Genomic DNA, 14,336 nt, shown 5'->3' on the forward strand with positions numbered 1-14,336 from the left:
ATTCTCTAGGCTGAGTGGGAGAAGTTGTTCTCTGATGCGTCTCTCAAATTGGTGGCTGTTAGGAAGTCCTTCTATGGCTCTGCCCTATTCCTGTGTCGCCGTCGGTTACCCAGCAAACAGCCCATCTTCCTGCCTGTTGACAGCATGGACTACCAGTGGGTGGACACACTCAAGGTGAGGGAGTGTGGCTCTGTGTCTGTGTTAACTCCTTTTTAAGTGCTTATAAGCCTTTATAACTGTCTCTCCTCCCCAGGTGACGCTGGCTGAGCCCTCGGACTCTCCGGTCTGGCTGACTGCTACCCAGACCCACTCTGGGGTGGTGGGCATGGTCAACTGTCTACGCCAGGAGCCTGGTGGCAACCGCATACGGTGAGATAAAGCCTGGTTTGAAACAAGCCCTCACCCCTTCCCCTAGACTGTTGATCTGAAAGGATTGAATTGGTATTAGCAGCACAGTTGTGTACGCCTTAAAAGCACAGATGTGTGTGTGTGTGTGTGTGTGTGTATATATTAGAAAGGTAGTAGCTTGGCTGTGAATCACAGACTAAAGCTGTACCTCTCCTCTCCTCTCTCTCTCTCTCCCCCCACAGGTGTGCATTTGTGTCCAACCTGTGTGAGTCCACTGTGGCGCCCACCCTGCAGCCTACCCATAGTTCCATGAGGTCTGTGCTGGAGGGAGACCTGTGTATGAACGTGTTCAGGGATGGACACTGGGGAATGTTCAGACACCAGCTCATCTCTCAGGGTACGACAACCACGCTGCCATCTCTCTTCTCTCTTGCTCTAGCAAGATCTCAAAAGTTGTACCCGTTGAGATATCTTGAGAGAGAATTCACACATTCAGTCATTACATAGGAGCTTGATGATATAATTATTCCGTAATGATAAATACTAGAAGAGTTGATGTCAGACTAGCCCTAGGCTCAAGAATACCAATCTTAACATCTCTCCTCTCAGATCTGAGTGAGGAGTTGACAGAGCAGGCGTACGTTAACGTGTTGACCCGCGGTGACCTCTCCTCCCTGCGTTGGATTGCCTCGCCCCTCCGCCATTTTGTGGCGAGCAGCCCCCACGTGCAGCTGTGTCGGGTCTACTACAGCTCCCTCAACTTCAGAGACATCATGCTGGCCACCGGGAAACTGCCACCGGACGCCATCCCAGGTACACACATCACTTTGGAGACAAACGCACAGGGACACTCCCGCACACACACACCCACAACAACCTGACTACCCTCTCCCTCTGTAGGTGACCTGGCCCTGCAGCAGTGCATGTTGGGTATGGAGTTCTCAGGTCGTGACCCCAGCGGTAGGCGTGTGATGGGGCTGTTGCCTGCTAAAGGCCTGGCCACTTGCGTCGACGCTGACACACGCTTCCTCTGGGACGTCCCAGACAGCTGGTGAGGCACTGGGATGATCCCAAAGGACACCCTATTCCCTATGCAGTGCACTTGAGTGGGAGTGGCAGGTAGCCTAGTGGTTAGAGCATTGGACTAGTAAACAAAAGTTTGCAAGATCGAATCCATGAGCTGACAAGGTAAAAATCTGTCGCTCTGCCCCTGAACAGCCAGTTAAACCACTGGTCCGAGGCCGTCATTGAAAATAAGAATTTGTTCTTAACTGACTTGCCTAGTTAAATAAAGGTTAAAAAAAGGAGCATTTTAAATCCTAATAAATAAGAGGGAACCTAATCCTAGATCAGCACTCCTATAATTTGGGAATACAGAGCCATAGAAAATCTGATGTTCTGGGAACGGACTACCTATTTACTGGTGATGTCTTATGCCTTATGACTAAGGTATTGTTAGTAACTTAAGGTTTCTCTCTAGGACCCTGGAGCAGGCTGCATCGGTGCCAGTGGTCTATTCTACAGCCTACTACTCGCTGGTGGTGCGAGGCAGGCTCCGCCCAGGCGAGAGTGTTCTCATCCACTCAGGGTCAGGGGGCGTTGGCCAGGCTGCCATCGCCATCGCACTCAGTCAGCACTGTAGGGTTTTCACTACTGTTGGTGAGTACCGGAGACCACACACACTCAGCCTGTTAGTGTCAGGATTGTCAGTGCATTTAGCCATAGATGTGTGTCTGTAACCTGTGTTTGTGTTCTGTCTCAGGTTCAGCAGAGAAGCGTGCCTACCTACAGGAGCGTTTCCCCCAGCTCACCGCTGAGTCCTTCGCCAACTCTAGAGACGCCACCTTCGAACAGCACGTCCTGCTACACACACAGGGAAAAGGTCAGACACACTTTAGATATCAGCTCCTTTACAAACTTGCCTCGCACAAAACACTTCAACGATACACACCCAACATGTCACTGAACTATCAAAAAATGCAGTCATACCTTGCACATGTTAAGCCATCAAATCCAGCCTCCCTTCCTCACAATCACTCATGTGCCATTTAGCAGACTCTTTTATCCAAAGTGACTTAGTTATGCGTGCATACGTTTTACCCACCAATATATTGGTGCCCCCAGCGGGAATTGAACCCACAACCCTTGGCGTTGCATGCTCTACTGAATGAGCCACAAAGGACCACTTAAATGTGGTCTTATTTATCCTGAATGTCTCTGTGTTTAGTGAACATGGTATTGTTTATCCTGGATGTCTCTGTGTTTAGTAGTGAACATGGTATTGTTTATCCTGGATGTCTCTGTGTTTAGTAGTGAACATGGTATTGTGTATCCTGGATGTCTCTGTGTTTAGTAGTGAACATGGTATTGTGTATCCTGGATGTCTCTGTGTTTAGTAGTGAACATGGTGTTGTTTATCCTGGATGTCTCTGTGTTTAGTAGTGAACATGGTATTGTGTATCCTGGATGTCTCTGTGTTTAGTAGTGAACATGGTATTGTGTATCCTGGATGTCTCTGTGTTTAGTAGTGAACATGGTATTGTTTATCCTGGATGTCTCTGTGTTTAGTAGTGAACATGGTATTGTGTATCCTGGATGTCTCTGTGTTTAGTAGTGAACATGGTATTGTGTATCCTGGATGTCTCTGTGTTTAGGAGTGAACATGGGATTGTGTATCCTGGATGTCTCTGTGTTTAGGAGTGAACATGGGATTGTGTATCCTGGATGTCTCTGTGTTTAGGAGTGAACATGGGATTGTGTATCCTGGATGTCTCTGTTTAGTAGTGAACATGGGATTGTCTATCCTGGATGTCTCTGTTTAGTAGTGAACATGGGATTGTCTATCCTGGATGTCTCTGTGTTTAGTAGTGAACATGGGATTGTCTATCCTGGATGTCTCTGTGTTTAGTAGTGAACATGGGATTGTCTATCCTGGATGTCTCTGTGTTTAGTAGTGAACATGGGATTGTCTATCCTGGATGTCTCTGTGTTTAGTAGTGAACATGGGATTGTCTATCCTGGATGTCTCTGTGTTTAGTAGTGAACATGGGATTGTGTATCCTGGATGTCTCTGTGTTTAGGAGTGAACATGGGATTGTGTATCCTGGATGTCTCTGTGTTTAGGAGTGAACATGGGATTGTGTATCCTGGATGTCTCTGTGTTTAGGAGTGAACATGGGATTGTGTATCCTGGATGTCTCTGTGTTTAGGAGTGAACATGGGATTGTGTATCCTGGATGTCTCTGTGTTTAGGAGTGAACATGGGATTGTGTATCCTGGATGTCTCTGTGTTTAGGAGTGAACATGGGATTGTGTATCCTGGATGTCTCTGTGTTTAGGAGTGAACATGGTGTTAAACTCCCTGGCTGAGGAGAAACTGCAGGCCAGTCTTCGCTGTCTGGCCCGACACGGACGCTTCCTGGAGATCGGCAAATACGACCTGTCCAACAACTCCCCTCTGGGTCAGTACACCGCACTGCAACTGCTCTCTGCATGGCAGCTATTTTGTCCCCGACTCACTGTGCCACTGCAGCTGATCTATCTGACATGCGTTCCTGTTTCCCTCAGGAATGGCTCTCTTCCTGAAGAACGTGGCGTTCCACGGAATCCTACTGGACGCCCTGTTTGAGGAGGGGAACCGGGAGTGGGAGGAGGTGTCCCAGCTGCTGAAGGAGGGCATTGTGGGAGGTGTAGTCAAGCCCCTGAGGACTACAGTGTTTGAGAGAGACCAGGTGGAGGAGGCCTTCAGATACATGGCCCAGGGAAAACACATCGGCAAAGTACAGCTGCAGGTCAGTGACTGAACTCTTTCCTTAGCTGTTTTTTCTTCCTCACAAAAAAAGCTTTTTCCATTTCCTCACTTTGCTTTTTTTAAACCTTTCCATCACTTGTTTTTTAAACCTTTCCATCACTTGTTTTTTAAACCTTTCCATCACTTGTTTTTTAAACCTTTCCATCACTTGTTTTTAAACCTTTCCATCACTTGTTTTTTAAAATCTTTTTCCTCTCAACACTACTTTGCTTACAACACTACTTTACAGACATATTACACGTTTATGATGCTGTTGTAACACAGTTATTTCTACTAATCACACTTATCACTGTTTTTAATTGTAGGTAGATATATATCTGTGTTGTATCTGATGTCTTTCTCTAGGTGCGTTCTGAGGAGATGGGTAATGGTACCCAGGCGGTGGGCTCGCTCCTCTCCCTCCCCGCCATCTGCCGTACCTTCTGCCCCGCCTCCCACTCTTACATCATCACCGGGGGACTGGGTGGCTTCGGGCTGGAGCTCGCCCATTGGCTGACGGAGAGGGGCGCTCGCAAACTGGTGCTCACCTCCAGATCGGGCATCCGAAACGGTAAGAGAGAGACAATAACTTTTATGGCTAACTAGGTTGTGTGTTGTCCTGTAAAGCCAAGCCATTGTGCTAGGCAAGTCCGTTAAGAACTAATTCTTATTTTAAATGACAACCCACCGTTCTCTGGTAGGCCAACTGCCTTGTTCAGGGGCAGAACAACAGATGTTTACCTTGTCAGCTCGGGGATTCCATCTAGCAACCTTTCAGTTACTGGCCCAACGCTCTAACCACTAGGCTACCTAGTCGGCACCCTCCAGTTGTCTAGGTGGAGGGTGCTGTTAGCTACACGCAGAAGTTAGCTACACGCTGCTGATTTGTTAGTGACAGTTCAGTCACCTTTGTCATTGTCGGTTCATGTTGCTAGGTTACCAGGCCAAGCGTGTGCGTGAGTGGCAGGGGATGGGCGTGCAGGTGCTGGTGTCCACCAGTGACGTCAGCACCCAGGAGGGGGCAGAGCAACTCATTAACGAGGCCTGCAGGTTGGGGCCTGTGGGAGGAGTCTTTCACCTTGCCATGGTAACGACCCCTCCTACCTGTACAATGTTCTCACCTGTCTTAACCTGTCTCCTTCACCTGTCCCTGTTTCACCTGTCTCATCTCTCTCTCTGACCTGTCTGTCTCTCTCCTGTCTGTGTGTACCAGGTGTTGAAGGATGGTATGCTAGAGAATCTGACTCCTCAGCTGTTCCTGGATGTCAACAAACCCAAATACAACGGCACCCTCCAACTAGACAAGTGAGATGACATTCTCCAGCCTAATATAGTGCTATCCTCAACCTTGGCTCTGCCTCGCTTGCCTCATAAGAGAGTCAAATTAGTTTGGTTTGAATTTAAGGTGAAATCCAAGACAATGGTTGAAAAAAAATATATATATATATTTTAGAGCAAGAAATATTTGAGACTCAAGAACCCACATTATCAAATTGTGGAGACAAAAATGAATTTCTCATATGCTTATTTTTTCTCCTCAGTGTGACCAGAAAGATGTGTCCAGACCTCAGTTACTTCGTAGCCTTCTCCTCTGTGAGCTGCGGCCGCGGCAACGCCGGCCAGAGTAACTATGGTTACGCCAACTCCGCCATGGAGCGCGTGTGTGAGCAGCGGCTCCACGACGGCCTGCCTGGATTGGCTGTCCAGTGGGGCGCCATTGGTGACGTGGGCGTTGTCCTGGAGACCATGGGCGGTAATGACGTGGTGGTGGGTGGGACTCTCCCGCAGCGCATCACTTCCTGTTTGGAGGTGCTGGACCGCTTCCTGTGCGAGCGTCGTCCGGTGATGTCAAGCTTCGTGCTGGCAGAAAGGAGCGTGGTGAAGAGCGAAGGAACCGGACAGAGAGACCTGGTGGAGGCTGTTGCTCATATACTGGGTAAGAGAGGTTCTATTCTGGTTCCATTCTGGTATTCCAGAAGTCGTGCTTATTGCCATCTGATTTCAGGAATCTTCCAACTGGGATTTCTGAGAATTTTGGGAAAGTGGCCAGTATTTTGCATCCCTAATTTGGTATGTATTCATGATGTGTGTTTGATGTGTAACTTCTCACCCTCCCTCCCTCTCTCAGGTGTACGTGATGTCAGCAGCCTGAACGCTGACGCCTCATTGGCTGATCTGGGTCTGGACTCTCTTATGGGCGTGGAAGTGCGTCAGACACTGGAGCGCGACTACGACATTGTCATGGCGATGAGGGAGATCCGACAGCTCACCATCAACAAGCTCAGAGAGCTGTCTAGCCAACCGGCAGGAACAGCAGGTGTGTGTGTGTGTTGTGTGTTTGTGTGTGTTTCTTGGGCTCATGTCTCTCGCTCTCTTTCTCTCTCTCACTCTAGAGTCCCGTCAGTCTACAGTGAAGAAGGGAGGAGTGCGTTCTCTGTTGGAGTCGGACCTCAGTTTGATGCTGGTCAACCCAGACAGCCCCACGGTCTCACGTCTCAACGAGGTGCAGAGTGTTGAGCGCCCGCTGTTCCTGGTCCACCCTATAGAGGGCTCCATCGCTGCCTTCCGAACGCTCAGCGCCAAGCTCAGTGTTCCCTGCTACGGTCTGCAGTGCACTAAAGGTACACATGAAGACATATACAGACACGCGCACAAGTGCCTTGCAAAAGTATTCACCCCCTTGGTGTGTTTCCTATTGTGTTGCATTACAACCTGTCATTTAAAAGGATTTTTATTTGGATTTCATGTAATGGACAGACACAAAATATTCCCAATTGGTGAAGTGAAATGAAAAAATAACTTGTTTCAAAAAATTAAAAAGGGAAAAGTGGTGCGTATGTATTCACCCCCTTTGCTGTGAAGCTCCTAAATAAGATCTGGTGCAGACAATTACCTTCAGAAGTCACATAATTAGTTGGATTGCACACAGGTGGACTTTATTTAAGTGTCATATGATGTCAGTATATACAGTGGTGCAAAAAAGTATTTAGTCAGACACCAATTGTGCAAGTTCTCCCACTTATGAGAAAGGTCCTGTAATTTTCATCATAGGTACACTACAACTATGACAGACAAAATGAGGGAAAAAAATCCAGAAAATCACATTGTAGGATTTTTATGAATTTATTTGCAAATTATGGTGGAAAATAAGTAAAAAATCTTAACTCTATTTCTTGAACTGTATTGTTGGTTAAGGGCTTGTAAGTAAGCATTTCACTGTAATGTCTACACCTGTTGGTTAAGGGCTTGTAATTAAGCATTTCACTGTAATGTCTACACCTGTTGGTTAAGGGCTTGTAATTAAGCATTTCACTGTAAGGTCTACACTGTTGGTTAAGGGCTTGTAATTAAGCATTTCACTGTAATGTCTACACCTGTTGTATTCGACACATGGGACAAATGAACTTTGATTTAACCTTGACCTAAATGACTCAACCCATCCATCTCTCTAGCTGCTCCTTTGGACAGTATCCAGTCTCTGGCTGCATACTATGTGGAGTGTATATGTCAGGTACGTAATATAATAACCACAGCTTTGTTTGTAATGTACATTTAGGTCAATTATAGATAATTAGTGATTTATAAATAACTGTCTCTGTTTTTTTTTGTGTAAAGGTGCAATCAGAGGGTCCGTACCGGATCGCCGGATACTCCTTTGGAGCCTGCGTGGCGTTTGAGATGTGTTCTCAGCTGCAGGCACAGGGTAGGGCCGTAGAGTACCTCTTCCTCTTCGACGGATCACACTCCTACGTCGCCGCTTACACACAGGTGAGACCTTAAGGACACGTGGATACACAGACGGACACAGATAGACACGTGGATACACAGACGGACACAGATAGACACGTGGATACACAGACGGACACAGATAGACACGTGGATACACAGACGGACACAGATGGACACGTGGATACACAGACGGACACAGATAGACACGTGGATACACAGACGGACACAGATAGACACGTGGATACACAGACGGACACAGATAGACACGTGGATACACAGACGGACACAGATAGACACGTGGATACACAGACGGACACAGATGGACACGTGGATACACAGACGGACACAGATGGACACGTGGATACACAGACGGACACAGATGGACACGTGGATACACAGACGGACACAGATGGACACGTGGATACACAGACGGACACAGATGGACACGTGGATACACAGACGGACACAGATAGACACGTGGATACACAGACGGACACAGATAGACACGTGGATACACAGACGGTCACAGATAGACACGTGGATACACAGACGGACACAGATAGACACGTGGATACACAGACGGACACAGATAGACACGTGGATACACAGACGGTCACAGATAGACACGTGGATACACAGACGGACACAGATAGACACGTGGATACACAGACGGACACAGATAGACACGTGGATACACAGACGGACACAGATAGACACGTGGATACACAGACGGTCACAGATAGACACGTGGATACACAGACGGACACAGATAGACACGTGGATACACAGACGGACACAGATAGACACGTGGATACACAGACGGACACAGATAGACACGTGGATACACAGACGGACACAGATAGACACGTGGATACACAGACGGACACAGATAGACACGTGGATACACAGACGGACACAGATAGACACGTGGATACACAGACGGACACAGATAGACACGTGGATACACAGACGGACACAGATAGACACGTGGATACACAGACGGTCACAGATAGACACGTGGATACACAGACGGTCACAGATAGACACGTGGATACACAGACGGTCACAGATAGACACGTGGATACACAGACGGACACAGATAGACACGTGGATACACAGACGGACACAGATAGACACGTGTAGTGTAGCGTTAGAATAACAACACGAACCACAGTGTAGTTAGGACACCAACATGAACCACAGTGTAGTTAGGACACCAACATGAACCACAGTGTAGAGTTATGTGGAGTTTGAATAACAACACGAACCACAGTGTAGTTAGGACACCAACATGAACCACAGTGTAGTTAGGACACCAACATGAACCACAGTGTAGTTAGGACACCAACATGAACCACAGTGTAGTTAGGACACCAACATGAACCACAGTGTAGAGTTATGTGGAGTTTGAATAACAACATTCGGTTATTTTCCTTTCAGAGCTACAAATCCAAGCTGACCCCTGGTAATGAGTCAGAGGCAGAGACTGAAGCTATGTGTGCCTTCATCCAGCAGTTTACTGGCATCGAGTACAGCAAGGTACCCATCTCTCCCTCTCTCTCTGTGTACCACCCCCCCTCTCTCTCGCTATCTCGCTCTGTACCCCCCCCCCCCTCTCCTTGTACCCCCCCCTTCTCTCAATTCAATTTAAGGGCTTTATTGGCATGTGAAACATATGTTTACATTGCCAAAGCAAGTTAAATGGATAATAAACAAAATGGAAATAAATAATATAAAATGAACAGTAACTTTACATTCACATGTTCCAAAGCATAAAGACATTTCAAATGTTTATGTGCAAATAGCAAATAGTTAAAAGGGAAAATAAATAAACATAAATATGGGTTGTATTTTTCAATGGTGTTTGTTCTTCACTGGTTGCCCTTTTCTTGTGGCAACAGGTCACACATCTTGCTGCTGTGATGGCACACTGTGGTATTTCACCCAATAGATTAATCAAAATTGGATTTGTTTTCAAATTCTTTGTGGATATGTGTAATCTGAGGGAAATATGTGTCTTTAATATTGTCATAGATTTGGCAGGAGGTTAGGAAGTGTAGCTCAGTTTCCACCTCATTTTCTGGGCAGTGTGCACATAGCCTGTCTTCTCTTGAGAGCCAGGTCTGCCTACGGCGGCCTTTCTCAATAGCAAGGCTATAATCAGAGTCTGTACATAGTAAAAGATTTTCTTAATTTTGGTCAGTCATCATCTGCCACTGTGTACTATCTGTTTAGGGCCCAATAGCATTCTAGTTTGGTCTGTTTCTTTGTTAATTCTTTATAATGTATCAGGGTAGCCTAGTGGTTAGAGTGTTGGACTAGTAACCGAAAGGTTGCAAGTTCAAATCCCCGAGCTGACGAGGTACCAATCTGTCCTTCTGCCCCTGAACAGGCATTTAACCCACTGTACCTAGGCTGTCATTGAAAATAAGAATTAGTTCTTAACTGACTTGCCTAGTTAAATAAAGATAAAAAATATATATTTTTGTTTTCTCATGATTTGGTTGGGTCTAATTGTGTTGCTGTGCTGGAGCTGTGGGGTGTGTTTGTGAACAGAGCCCCAGGACCAGCTTGCTTAGGGGACTCTTCTCCAGGTTCATCTCTTTAGGGGATGGCTTTGTTATGGAAGGTTTGAGATTCACTTCCTTTTAGGTGGTTGTAGAATTTAACGTCTCTTTTCTGGATTTTGATTAGCTGGTTATCGGCCTGCATTATTTAGCGTTTTACATTGTTTTTGCAAAATTCTGCATTCAGAGTCTCAATTTGGTGTTTGTCACATTTTTACATTTTTTATTCTTGGTTGGTGACCAGACCCCAGACCTCACAACCATAAAGGGCAATGGGTTCTATAACTGATTCAAGTATTTTTAGCCAGATCCTAATTGGTATGTCAAATCTGATGTTCTTTTGATGGCATAGAAGGACCTTCTTGCCTTGTCTCTCAGATCATACACAGCTTTGTGGAAGTTACCCGTAGTGTTGATGTTTAGGCCGAGGTATGTATAGTTTGTGTGGTCTAAGGCAACGGTGTCTAGATGCAATTTGTATTTGTGGTCCTGGCAACTGGACCTTTTTTGGAACACCATTATTTTGGTCTTACTGAGATTTACTGTCAGGGCCCAGGTCTGACAGAATCTGTGCAGAAGATGTAGGTGCTGCTGTAGGCCCTCCTTGGTTGGTGACAGAAGCACCAGGTCATCAGTAGTCATTTGACTTCAGATTCTAGTGGGGTGAGGCTGGGTGCTGCAGACTGTTCTAGTGCCGTTGCCAATTCGTTGATATATATGTTGAAGAGGACGGGGCTTAAGCTGCATCCCTGTCTCACCCCACGGCCCTGTGGAAAGAAATTTAACCCCACACCTGTTTGTTTACATGGAGGAAAAACATACAACATTATAAAATCCAACACCACTTTCCATCAATTTATATACCAGACCCTCATGCCAAATTGAGTCAACAAAGCCTTTGTTTCGGGGTGGTGTTTGTCACACGGTGTGCATGGTAAATACTTGTCGTCTGGTAATTTTGTAAAAATCCAATTTGATATTTGCTCAGTACATTGTTTTCACTGAGTAAATGTATGTCTGCTATTAATGATAACTCTCTCTCCTTCTACCACTCTCTCTGTCTAGTTGTTGGAGACCCTCCTCCCTCTGTCTGATCTGAAAGCCCGTGTCAACATGGCGGTGGACCTCATCACCTCCAGCCATAAGAACGTCAGTAAAGACTCCCTGCGATTCGCCGCCGCCACATTCTACTACAAACTCAAGGCTGCCGACGGTTACGTCCCGGCAACCAAATACCATGGCAACGTCACCCTGCTCCGCGCCAAGGCCAGCAGCGACTATGGAGACAACTTGGGGGCCGACTACAAACTGAACGAGGTGATTGCACTCGCGCGCACACACACACACACACACACACACACACACACACACACAACTATAATAACTATAATAACTGGTTTTGTCTCTCCCCAGGTGTGTGATGGTAAGGTGTCGGTTCACATCATCGAGGGAGACCACCGCAGCTTCCTGGAAGGAGAGGGGGTTGAGTCTATCAGCAGCATCATCCACAGTTCATTGGCCGAGCCACGCATTAGTGCCCGAGAGGGTTAGACCAGTCCCGCCCATTCCCAGCCTTCTCCCCCAATAGCATCAACTTCTCCTATCATCAAATCTAAACCCCATTGATCAATACTATAATGGACACAATCCCCCACCAATTAAAGCTCGTCTCGCTGCACAGGGTATGTTCCCATGGGAACAAATCCTGCTGTATGTTATGCTACCAATAAGCTCCTCTCTTTTATTCATTTTTTACCCTGTCTCTTTATCATGTTTGGAACGGTAGAATACATGTCCATACTGATAATCCTGCTACAACTGGAAACACGCTGGCTCAACCCTAGCCTAGCCTAGCATGTGAGCCTGGCTGTGTTGCCAACTGACCAATGACTAGATAACCTACCTAGCTGCTGTGTTATGATACTGCTAAACGGTGTGTCGTTACCTTGATGATAAAGCTGTGTGGGTGGACCCTATTTATCTACTCACGGTGTGTGTGTTTGTGCGTGTATTTGCATGTTTTATCTTATGCCAAACCCTAGCAGTGCCCTAATGATGCAGACATAGGTCTGTTCCACCTGGACGTAGCCTCCTGTCTCTTTCACATGTCTAACACCTGTTCAAGCACTGTACCTGTTACCAAGTGTGACGTTGACATTGTTACATGGTTGTCTTGTGTTTGGGTAGGTTTTATTCTGTTTGTTTTGCATCAAGGTTTGTTTACCATATTTGGTCAGAAGTTAAGTTATGATCCCTATTTTAGTAGATTTTGATGTGTTTTGTTGCCTTGCAGAGATGGTGACTGTTGTAGTATTGTTACACTGGTCTACTTAAGGTAGGTTCACACAGTGACATGCATAAGACTCCTCGTCTTGAGAACTAAAGGTGTTACGGTCGCTATAAGGAAATGGATCAAGTGTTTGACTGATGCCATATTTGATCAGTTAATGACTTTATTACCTATTCAGCTGTTTCCTAGACTCCATGTCTTCCCAGTTAAGAACTGAACCTTTTGAAAACAACAGTATTCTTCTGGGTTGAGATTTGGGTGTGTTTTCTTTCCTGTGTGAGTACACCTTTTTAAGAGGACTGATTAGATATCTACAGTTCACGTTTCTATGATGTTGGGTTATTTGACAGAAAAAAAAGTCATTTAAATTGCTGCTGTTTAAAAATGTATGATGTTCTATGTGACTACAATGGATTACTGAATTAACATTGTTGTCTTTTCCTTAAATGGGAAGACATTTTCCAACATTCCTGAAATATTGTTACACAAGACTCATTTTAAATATTAGAATATTACTGCTGTCAACCTGCAATGCTTCAAAACTCTTTGGCACTTATTTGAAAAGAAATTTAGCAATAGTCCGGTATTTGGGTAGTGCCATACAAGTGATGTCCTGCTAAACCTATGGTCGTGTTCGCTAGGGCACAACGTAGCAAAATGCTTTGCAACTGAAGATGAGCGTTCATTTTTGGTGCCCACTGAACATGACCAGATTTGACTGTCTCACTGAAAGAGTAGTAGTTTGTCCAAGCTTCCATTTTGTTTGTAATGTGGAGTCATTGATCTGAAGAACGGGCCTTGTTGAGGAGTAGGTAGAATTGACCCCTAACCACTAGTCCAGAAACAGGTATTTTACTGTCCTCCCGTTAGGACTGTTGGGAGGGTAATCTGATCCTATTGTACATCTGTGGTTACGAGGCAACTTTAGACCTCTATCTTGTTTTTGACTCCCATGATCTTTGCTGTCCCCTAAAGGTCCTCTAAGATCTTGGGTCCAATCCCAGAATGCAACAGACTGACCTGACTTCTGAGACTTCTAATCAGGTCTATGAAGAGTCGGGTGACTGTAATTTGAACCCTGTGATAGGCTGCAGTAAAAAGGAGGAGGAAATTGACGGTGTGCTCCTCTAGTTGTATTTATTGTGTTAGTCCAAATAAAGAACTCTCACTAACATCCTGCCTCACTGTCTGTTCTATGTAAACTTAACAAGGACATTATAGTTCTCAGCAGGTAGTGTATTCAACAGATTTGAGAGGTTGGCATTGAATATAATGAGAGAACTTGTTATGCACCAAATACTTATTAGGGGTTACTTTATTGCCCTGGGCAAGATCTATGGTTGCCCCATTAGGCAGGTGACATTTTTCACTGAAAACAACCAACCACTGCCTGTAGCCTGATCTTTCTTGTTCTTCCCAATTGTCAGGCTTTCACTTAAACAAGTTATGATGTGTTTGTGTAAACAGCTTTTTTCACAAGTGTCTAATCTTTGGGCATTCATGACATACTCCTGGCCTTTCTCACCTTAATGTCAATCCCTGCATATAACTGACCATACATCCCCACACATTCCTTATGCAATCAGATGTCCTGTGTCTCTAAATGGGTGTT

General features: G+C 45.7%; 1 protein-coding gene across 1 annotated transcript in view; it reads left to right on the forward strand.

Annotated features, from left to right (window-relative positions):
• LOC109900064 (fatty acid synthase-like) overlaps window positions 1–13,898 on the forward strand; it is a 36,118-nt gene extending 22,220 nt beyond the window's left edge. Inside the window, exons 23-42 of the mRNA XM_031835248.1 lie at window positions 10–174; window positions 254–369; window positions 591–745; window positions 958–1,161; window positions 1,249–1,399; window positions 1,829–2,007; window positions 2,111–2,230; window positions 3,687–3,809; window positions 3,916–4,139; window positions 4,505–4,709; window positions 5,074–5,225; window positions 5,352–5,443; window positions 5,680–6,074; window positions 6,267–6,455; window positions 6,532–6,759; window positions 7,591–7,649; window positions 7,754–7,906; window positions 9,308–9,406; window positions 11,500–11,751; window positions 11,848–13,898. Coding sequence (XP_031691108.1) covers window positions 10–174; window positions 254–369; window positions 591–745; window positions 958–1,161; window positions 1,249–1,399; window positions 1,829–2,007; window positions 2,111–2,230; window positions 3,687–3,809; window positions 3,916–4,139; window positions 4,505–4,709; window positions 5,074–5,225; window positions 5,352–5,443; window positions 5,680–6,074; window positions 6,267–6,455; window positions 6,532–6,759; window positions 7,591–7,649; window positions 7,754–7,906; window positions 9,308–9,406; window positions 11,500–11,751; window positions 11,848–11,985 — 3,399 coding nt within the window. The 3' untranslated portion in view covers window positions 11,986–13,898. The remainder of the gene's footprint in view (window positions 1–9; window positions 175–253; window positions 370–590; window positions 746–957; window positions 1,162–1,248; window positions 1,400–1,828; window positions 2,008–2,110; window positions 2,231–3,686; window positions 3,810–3,915; window positions 4,140–4,504; window positions 4,710–5,073; window positions 5,226–5,351; window positions 5,444–5,679; window positions 6,075–6,266; window positions 6,456–6,531; window positions 6,760–7,590; window positions 7,650–7,753; window positions 7,907–9,307; window positions 9,407–11,499; window positions 11,752–11,847) is intronic.
• The last annotated feature ends 438 nt before the right edge of the window (window positions 13,899–14,336 follow it).

This window comes from Oncorhynchus kisutch, linkage group LG11 (genome assembly GCF_002021735.2).
Source record: "Oncorhynchus kisutch isolate 150728-3 linkage group LG11, Okis_V2, whole genome shotgun sequence".
Lineage (NCBI taxonomy): Eukaryota > Metazoa > Chordata > Actinopteri > Salmoniformes > Salmonidae > Oncorhynchus > Oncorhynchus kisutch.